We start from the raw sequence: 10,049 nt of genomic DNA, 5'->3' as shown, positions 1-10,049 counted from the left end.
CAGAGAGGGAAACTACACTGGAAATGGTGTAATGTTGATTATGGAATTACCGAAACAGAAAGCACTTGTTGAATTGTTAAACAGCAACAGGAGATGAGGAGATACACTCGCTTCAAACACCCTTCTGGAAAAAACGGGAGAGGACATCATTAACCCACCTTACCCAAGGACGTGTCTAGTTTTTAATACCCACGCTTTGTTGGAATAAGATAACTAACTAATACGTAGAAACCAATTAATCGCTTATCTAGAGTATTGATACTTGGAACCTTGGATCATTTAGTATATCAATCAACTTTCGATCCGCCTTTCCACTAGAATAACAGCACAAGGATATATTGGGTCATGTTTTCCTCCAATTAAACTACACACGCAAAGATCACTAGCTCTACCTTTTAACTCCATGTGAGGAATCTGATGCTTAGTACCTGTAAGCTTTTCTCACACATTGGTTAATTTCTTTCTCCATTATTCCATGCATGAATACAAGAGGCCATCCTTTACATAAAAGGAGATGCCTTACCGACGGATATATGGGCAAGGTTGAGAGAGCTTTAAGGTTTCAATCATGCATTCATGTCCAGATGCAGTCTATAATCGAGGGTTTATTGGTGAACACGTACGAAACCCTTCAGTTCCTACAGTAATTCTAAAGTGAAGATTAATTAAGGATTTAAATTTCGTAAAGTAAGTGTTTTTGGATCTTTTGATATGTTAATTTTGGAGGAGAAGCAAAGTGTGCCACACACACGCATGCGCATGCGTTGTGCGGTATCAAACTCCCATACTTTCCTCTACTATTTCTAAGGAATGTAAATCAGCTCCTATTAAAATATTGAAAACAAATCTTATAATTTTTCAATGTGGGATAAGTTCAAAACTGAGTTTTGTAAGAGAAAAGTTAATTTTTCAATCAAGTATGCAGATACAATTTCTCATGTAATTGACCAATCAAACTCATTGGATTTAATCTCTTATGAGATTAAAATTCAACAGTAAGTGTTTTAGCATCCAACCTGTTTTAAGCAGTAGACAGACCTTAAATTGATCTTTCTGAATTAGTTTAAAAAAAATTGGTCAAATATATAGGCCATTACACCTTATCCAACGTATCAGCTTGTATCAATATTTAAAACCTTGGTGGAGACCAAAGCATGCACAAAAGCTGGATTGGTTCTTGCAAAACCCGGTTCAACCATCAGTTATAACTTAGAACACCAACTAGGCTCAGAAGCCTCATCAGATGAAACCTTCCAAACAACTGGATTTTACGCTGAGGGCCGGCCCATCAATGGAGTTATGGAGTTAACCTCTAGGCTGCAGGTGTTTTGACTATTGAGTAATTATGCATGAAGAACACTGAATTGATCATTGATCAATTAATTATGACCATCACTAAAACAGTGTCTCGCAATATGATTATTGATCAACTTTTACATCACCAAATACAACATAAATATATTGGAGAAGATCTCTTAAAATTGAATGGTTTCATTTTAGTCAGCTTCGCTATTTGGACCAAACAAATATGCATCCAAGGTTACAATTGTCAAACAAATTTTATAATGGTAAAGGTTATAAAGGGCTAAAATGGAATTTAGGAATAGCACAATAAAAAATAAAATGAGAAAAAATAGATTAAAATGGTTTGATTACTTGCACAGAAAATCATTACAAAAAATGGAGTTGGATGAAATTATTAAGGAATGGGAATAATCTATACTGCTGGAAATTATGATGCTGGTTGATCGTTTATAAGTTTTTATGGATATCATATCTTTCTAGCATTATAGTTGAACCCTAAAAAATTATTTAAGCGTCCATAATTTAATTAATAAGGGATATAATACTGAACAGAATGGCGAAACAGGAATTATTAGGCTCACTCCCATATGGTTGGGACAAGGCTTAGATGATTGATGACACCTGAAATGGTCGGTCTATACCCCTAGGGGTGCAAATGGATCGGATCAATCCGATCCTATTTGAGTGATTTCGGGTCACTCCTGTTCTGATCTTCAGATCGAATAATAGGATATTTTATATATATAATACATATATATAAAATAATTAAAAAATATTTATATATTTATTTATAAATATATAAAATAATTAAAAAATATTTGTATTTTTGTTTTTCATTACTTAAATTGGTGTATTTTATTTTTCTTTTAATAATTTATTAATTTTTAAAGAAAACAAATCAGATCGTATCAGATCCGAAAATCCAATTTCCTGGTTGGATTCAGATCCTTGCCTATCAGGTCCATCAGATCTTTGGACTAGACCGGACTAGGTCCGCCTTGAACAGTGTTAGATCGAATATACCCTGATTCGAATATGATCCGACCCGATCCGTTTACATTCCTACCAGCCCCCCTCTTGTAAAGTTGACACACTAAATTCAATATTCACAACAAGATCGGATTTGTATTGATACTAGAGGGTACCCGCGCGATGCATGGACTATTATGAGTGAAAGTGAAATAATGGAAATGCATAATAGTAAACACATGTTTTCTATTTTCCATTGTAACACTATGAAGTTGTGAACTAATATCATCATAGGAATAGATTATAATATTTAAACTAGTAGGGACCTGTGTGATGCACGGGAAAATCTGAAAGATTTAGTAATTTTATTTTTCATTTAATGGTGATTTATAAAAAATAATTATTGTTAATTAAACATGAACATATATTTTTAATAAATTTAGTTTTATTAACAAATTGCATTAATTTTAATAATTTTTATTCTTTTTATTATTTTTAAATGAAATTTTGATTAATTTTAAATAAATAAAAATAATTATAAAAGCTATATTTTTTATTAATTCCACTAATAATTAACAATTATATAGGAATGATAACAAGGTGGGTTCAGGGCAAGGCACCCAATATTCAAGACACTCTAACCCATCCACACCCCGTCCCCAATGTCACACGGGTTCAAGGCAAGGTAACCACTCCTCAATGTCGGGTGAGTTCAAGGGCAAGGCACCCCACTCCTCATCAAGGATGGAAAATCCTCAAATTTCCCTGCATTGTCCCTAGTACTAGACAGGTTCAAGTAGAGGTGTAAATCGGGTAGTGTTGGGTCGGCACGGCATGACCTGCATGTGGCCCGCACGGGCCCTTGCCATGCCTCCCTCTTCTAGGATAATTTGGGGGTCAATTCAGCATGGCTCACAGCTCGAGCCAGCACAGGCCCGTGTCGTGCCGTAGGTCTAGCTGGTCCATGGGCCGAACCTTGGGCCAGGCCATGCCGCACACCAAGCCAAGCTCAAGGCAAGGCACCCACTCCCCGTCCAAGGTTTTTAAAATTGGATTGGATAGGGAACTGTTTTAGGGTTAAACAGTCTGATTGTTCGGTCTAAACAGTTGACCAGCTTTAATAAAAAAAATAGAAAGACAAAATAAGGCAAAAAACTATTGTCCAAGTTCATGGTTCGACCAACCAAGTTAGCGGTCCGCTAACCAATTAAATGTTTTTTCGACAAAAAGCGGTTTTGAGGTCAAACAGTGTTCAGTTCCCACCTTTTCAATCTAACCATATAGTCTGATCCAGTTTTGAAAACACTATCCCCGTCAACCCAACATTCATTTGATGATAGAAATGGTCAAAAGGATATATTGAGTATGAGTCACATGGTAGATTTCTAAAAGTACACTAAATTGCCTTTAATATTCAAAAATGTAATTTTATGAAACTTTTGGAAAATTTATTGTACTTGTGTAATTTTGAAAATTTATTGAAGTTTATTTAAACTTTTATTAAATAATTTATTTTCTTTCTAAATGGTTTACTTTTTCCAATATTATATTAATTTAAACTTTTATCTTATAATTTCTAATATAAATTAACCAACAATTTCCTTTTTCCAATATTATACTAATTTATCTTAATAATTTGTATAATTATTTGTTCAAATTATAGTTTTCCATTTCCCATAGTCATTTATCTTTAATAATTTTCAATAATTTGCAATGAAAATTACATAATTTTTCAATGGTTTTCCAAAATCTATCAAATGTAATAAAATTTCCAAAATATTCTAATAATTTTCAATAATAATTTAATGCATTTTAAATAAACTTTCAAATACTTTATATCTTTTAATTTCAAAAATGTTATTTTACGAAAGTGCAGTTTTATGAAAATTTTTTAAAAGTTTATTACATATGTGTAACTATGGGGATTTATTGAATTTTTTAAAATTATTATTAAATATATTTTTAGTTGGTAGTTTACTAACAAAATTACACTAATTTATTTTTTATTTTTCAATATAAATTAATTAATAATTTTGTTTTCTAACATTATAATATTTTGTTCCCTCATTTGTATTTGGTTATTAATTATAATAATAACAATAACTAAAATTTTATACTTTTTGATAATTGTTAAATATAATTCTTAATTTTATAGAAATTAGCTAAAGTTGGTTATGTGTAGTGTGTGCGGTGGGATGCTCAGTTTCTGGTCTCAGGAGCCTTTGGGGCCCTTTTAGGGTTAGCTGTTTCCTAGATAGCTCAGTTGTTAATCAACGGTTGTGTGGAGTTCCACGACTGCCCTCAGGCCTTGGTAGGCGGGGGCGTTCTTTCTCCATGTTTAGGCTTAGTTGTGGTCAGTTGTCCTCTAGTGGGTCCAACTCCGCACGTAGATCTTCGTCATTTTTTCCCTTGTTGAATAACTCGATTCGAATAGTTGGGGAGCCTATCTCCACGGGGACTACGGCTTTGGCCCCGTAGGTCAGGCTAAAAGGGGTCTCTCTGGTGGGGGTCCGCAGGGTCATCCTGTATGCCCAGAGAATGCTCGGCAGCTCCTCAACCCATCTTCCCTTGACTTGATCTAGGCGCATTTTCATGCTGTGTAGTAGAGTGTAGTTGGTTACCTCGGCTTGCCCATTACTCTAGGGTCGGTGCACTGTGGTAGTCCGATGATCGATTCTTAGGTTGGTATAGAGGGCCTCGAACTTCTTGTCGATGAACCATGTCTCATTGTCCGTGATGACCACGCGAGGGATGCCGAAGCAGCAGACAATACCCTAGCAGAAGAAGTTCTAGGCATTATGGACAATGATGCGTGCCAAGGCTTCTGCTTGCACCCACTTCGTGAATTAGTCCACTGCTACAAGAAGGAATTTCTTCTGTGCAACTGCTGGTAATCAGCTTCAGAGGGCTATAGGCTGGTGATAGAGATTGGAGTGCCGCTGATATCTGTCACACTTCCGAACTAATTGGGTGGCATCTTGCTTCATCGTCAGCCAAAAGTAGCCCTACCGGAGTGCCTTATGGGCTAATGTGCATGCGCCAGGGTGATTTCTGCAAATGCCCTCATGTATCTCCCTGAGGACATAATCTGCTTCGGCTAGGGGGAGACACTTCAGGTATGGGAGAGTGTGGGAACGATAGTAGAGTTGGCCCTATATTAGGTAGTAGCAGGCCACTCTATGTTGGAGCTTCTTCGCTTCTAGTCGGTCTTCTGGGAGAGTGCCTTCTTGAAGATACTCGATTATGGGGTCCATCCAAGATGGGCCATGCTGTACTGTAAGGACGAGAAGGGCTGCTGGTGCGATGCTCAACTGGGCTAGTATATCCAGTCGGACAGTTGACTCAACGTTGGTCTGCGGAGTGTTAACTAATTTCGAGAGGGCATCAGCTCGAGGGATCTGCTGAATATTGAAATGCTCGAGCTGCTGAATGAGCTCCTACACCTTTTGTAGATAACTCGCCATTGAGGGGGTCCAAGCCTCGAACTAGTCGTGGATTTGGTTGACCACTAGCTACGAATCACTGAAGGCCTCGATTCTTCAAGCCCCGAGGTCAAAGGGAAGGCGTAACCCAACAATCAGAGCCTCATACCCGGCCTCCTTGTTGGATGCCTTGAACTCGAACCCAAGGGCGTGTTCCAACACTGCATCATCTAGGCCAAGGGGGAATGTACATTTTGCAATGAAGTTTGCCAAGGGCTAGTTCCTCGATGGTGAATGTACATTCTGCGATGAAGTCTGCCAGGGACTGGGCTTTGATCACTGGTCGGGGTGCGAACTCAATGTCAAACTCACTTAGTTCAACGCTTCACTTGATCTACGATCGAGCCTTTGTAGTATTTTCTTAAGGGACTGGTCGGTAAGTACTCGGATGATGTGGGCCTGGAAATTGGGTCTAGGCTTTCTGGTGGCTGCGACAAGAGTTCAGGCTAACTTCTCCACGTTGGAGTACCGGGTCTTTGCGCCTGAGGACTTTGTTGGTGTAGTAGATCAAGCTTTGTACTCGGTCTTCTTCCTTAATTAGCACCGAGTCGATGACCTCATCTCCAGTCGAAAGGTAGAGAAATAAATCGTTCCCTGGGTTTGGCTTAGTCAGGAGGGGCAGCGAGCTCTGGTACTACTTCAGCTCCTGGAAAGACTGCTCACATTCTTTGGTCCAACGGACGTCTTTTGGCTACTTAAGGGCTTTGAAGAAAGGGAGACAGCGATCCGCAGATTTGGACATAAATCTGATAAGGGCGGCTATTCTTCCGGTGAGTCGTTGCACCACTTTATGTGTCCAGGGAGATGGCATGTCAATGATGGCTTTATCTTCTCCAGATTTGCTTCGATCCCTCTCTATGTAACCATGATCCCCAAGAACTCGCTGGAGCCGACCCCAAAAGCACACTTGGTTGGGTTTAGCTTCATCTTGTATTTTTTTAGGGTGTTAAATACTTCGCAAAGGTCGGCCAACCGATGCTCGTCTTTCTTGCTTTTTACGAGCATATCGTCGACATATGCTTCTACATTCCGGCTGAGCTATTCTTTGAATACCTCGTTCACCAGCCGCTGATAAGAGGCGCCATCATTCTTGAGGCCGAAGGGCATTACTCTGTAGCAATGCATGCCATGGTCAGTGATAAAAGTTGTTGGTTCCTGGTCATCCGAGTGCATCCAGATTTAGTTGTAACTTGAGAAGGCATCCATGAAGCTTAATAACACATGTCCAATCGTTGTGTCGACGAGTTGGTCGATCCTCGATAGGGGGAAGCTGTCTTTGGGGCAGGCCTTATTTAGGTCAATGAAGTCAATGCAAATTCTCCACTTTCCGTTGGCCTTCTTCATTCTTCACCATTATTATGTTGGCCAGCCAATCGGGGTACTTGACTTCCCGAATAAAGCTGGCATCGAGCAGTTTCTGTACTTTGTTGGCTATCACTTGCCACCGCTTTGTAGTGAGGTTCCTCTTTTTCTACTTTATAGGTCGGTAGCGGGGGTCCACGTTTAGCCAATGTGTGATAGCTTCAGGGTTGATCTCGGGCATGTTCGTTGCCGACCAAGTGAATACATAAGCGTTGCTCCTTAGTAGTTGCACGAGTCCATCTCGGAGGTGGTCGTGTGGTAGGGAGCTGACTTGGACTCTCTTTTTGGGATCTTCTTCAAAGAGGGGGACATGGACGAGGTCTTCCACGGGTTAGCTGCGTTGTGCCTTTACCTCATCGAGTAAGTCATAGGCCTCCACCATTAGTGTCTCAGCGGTTGGGTGTGATCCTCGGTAGGAGAGCTGATAGCAGTGTCGTGCTATTCTCTGGTCTCCGCTTGCCACCCCTATGCTGTAATTGGTTAGAAACTTCATGGCAATGTGGTATGTCGAGACTGCAGCCTACAGGGCATCAAGGGTCGGCCTTCCGAGGATTACGTTGTAAGAGCAGGGGCAGCGCACCACAATGAAGTCTACCATGGTCGTCACAATGACGTTGCCGTGTCCGATCACGAGGGGAAGAGTTATTCTCCCAGTGGGCAGGAGGGACTCTCCTGAGAATCCCACCAAGGGTGTGTTGACTGGCGTGGGCTATTCTCTGTCGATCCTGAGCTTTTCAAATGCATCTTCGAACAATACGTCGGCAGAGCTCCCTGTGTCGACTAGGATCCACCGCAACTCGAAGTTAGTCACCTCGGTCGTGATGACCAAGGCATCGTCGTGTGGTGTCTGGACCCCTCGGAGGTCATCATCGGTGAAGGTGATAGATGTGCTACGCTTCTTCTTGTGATATCGGTCGTCGATCTCACATAGCCGAGCATATCTCTTACGAACCGAGCTGCTCTCCCCTCTGGCGGCGGTTCCTCCTAATATGACGTGGATAATGCCGACTGGGGGCCCTCGGGGTGGCGGATGTCGATCTTCACCCGTTCTCCGCTCTTCTTGGGTTGGCTTTTCACTTCTGTCAATGAAGCCGCTGAGGTAACAATGCCTGATCAGATCTTCAATATGGTTGCGCAGGTCGAAATAGTTCTCCTTGTTATGGTCGTGGTCCTTGTGGAACTCGTAGTATTTGTCTCGGTTCCTCATGTTACTTTGCGTCTTCATCTTCTCAGGCCACCTGACGTAGTTGCGGTCACGGATTTGCATCAGAATTTTAGACCGTAGAATATTAAGCGGCGTGAAATTTTGGTAGGTTAGTGGAGGGGTCCGAGGTCTATGCTCTGGTCGGCGATCCTGTCTCTTGTGATCTCTGTCTAACTTCTTGGACTTCCGCTCGTTGGTATCTCTCCTCTTCTTGTTGGGCTTTTCATCTTCATCTCTAACTTGTGCCCGAGCCTCTTCACCATTGATATTCTTCTATGCGTGGCTCATTAGTGCGACTAATGTATGAGGAGGATTTTTGGAGATGGAAAAGTTAAACGGGGAAGGGTGGAGTCCGTGCTGTATGGCCATAACTGCAATTGATTGGTTCAAGTCCCTGACCTAGAGTGCTTCCCTGTTGAATCTTGCCAGGTAATCTCTGAGGGACTCCGCCTTTTCTGTCGGATTTGCATGAGGCTGGCCGAAGTTTTCGAATGCTTCTGGCTAGCGGTAAATTACGCCAGAAACTATGTCTCCAGTTGGTTCCATGACGTTATGGAGCGCAACGACAAAGAGGAGTACCACGCCAAAGCTGGACCTTGCAAGGTGGCTACACGGGCTTTGCACATCAGTCCTTCCAATGCGCCGTGAAACATCATCTGAGCTTTGAGTGCCACGACATGGTCGAAAGGGTCGGTGTTCCTGTCGTACTTGTCAAACTTGGGGGCTCACCATCCAACAGGGGACAACTCGTCCATGATGTCCTAGACGAAGGCAGCTCCTTGGCGGTATGCGCGTAGCCCACGCGGGCTGGCCATCTCAGCGTCTCTATCATCCGGGGCCGTAGTGTGGGTGGCCTTCTCTTTCTTAGGTCGCACAGGACGGTCCTTTACTGAGCTTGACTTGGCAATGGAGACCACGAAGGGTGGCGTCCTCTTGTCGAGCCTCTCTTTGGCGGGGATCCGAACTGACTGGCATGTCTGGCAATAGTGATCCTGCTCACGGGAGCGGGCAGTAGGGGTGGGTTTTCGAGTCGCGTCATGCCTCTCTCGCTCGGACTGTGCTCCCCTCACATCCAACCAATGTACTTTGGGGTCCTCGATTCGAGGATCGTCCTTCGTGCGTGTCGGGGCATGAGGGGGGATGACCCGGTTGGGTGGCGCAACAGGCCCCAACACCTGCATGAACACGAAGATCTTGTCGACCTTCTCTTGCATAGCTCGAAATTGCACTGGGTCTATTGTGGCTGAGTGCTGCAGGGCTTCCTGATGCGATGAGCCGTGATGTTGGTTCTCCCAAGATGGGGAACGACCTGTTGATCGTTTAGACTGGTTTTTAGGCATCTTGATCGGTTTTGAGATTGCGCGGCAAAGGATTTTTCTTGTTTTTGGAAAGGCTTTTTGTGTGTTCCCACAGACGGTGCCAATCTGATGTTGCTCAATCCGAGGTAGTACACGAACTGAGGAGAGCAACCAGATAATCCTTGCTGACTGGACAGTGCCACGCTATGTAACATGTGATCAAGAGAAGTCAGAGGCCCGAGGAGTTGTCCCCAGGTAGACACTCCGACGCTCAAGTCAGTTAGAGGGCGGTGAATGTTTGGGTCGAGCAATGAGGGTGCTGGTCCGAGCGGAGTAACAATATGGGTGCTAGAAGTTGGGATCCTTTACCTTGAGCATGGAGTACCTTTTTATAGCTGGGGGTCTATCTCCTAGTCGGATTAGGGTTCT

General features: G+C 42.5%; 1 protein-coding gene across 1 annotated transcript; it reads right to left on the bottom strand.

The window, feature by feature from the left end:
* Positions 1–7,827: 7,827 nt before the first annotated feature.
* Positions 7,828–8,325, bottom strand: LOC148854685 (uncharacterized). Its single transcript, XM_088984851.1, has one exon. It carries the CDS (start codon positions 8,323–8,325, stop codon positions 7,828–7,830), a length of 498 nt encoding a protein of 165 aa, XP_088840977.1.
* Between the last annotated feature and the right edge of the window lie 1,724 nt (positions 8,326–10,049).

The sequence above is a fragment of the Nelumbo lutea genome, chromosome 4 (genome assembly GCF_056320005.1).
Source record: "Nelumbo lutea isolate HS-2025 chromosome 4, American lotus-T2T, whole genome shotgun sequence".
In the NCBI taxonomy this organism is placed as follows: Eukaryota; Viridiplantae; Streptophyta; class Magnoliopsida; order Proteales; family Nelumbonaceae; genus Nelumbo; species Nelumbo lutea.
Note: the sequence above shows the minus strand (reverse complement) of the source record. Positions and strands in the feature narration are given on the sequence as shown.

Coding starts and splice junctions, on each gene's coding strand:
- LOC148854685 (XM_088984851.1), bottom strand. CDS start 8,325: ATGAGGAACCGAGACAAATACTACGAGTTCCACAAGGACCACGACCAT.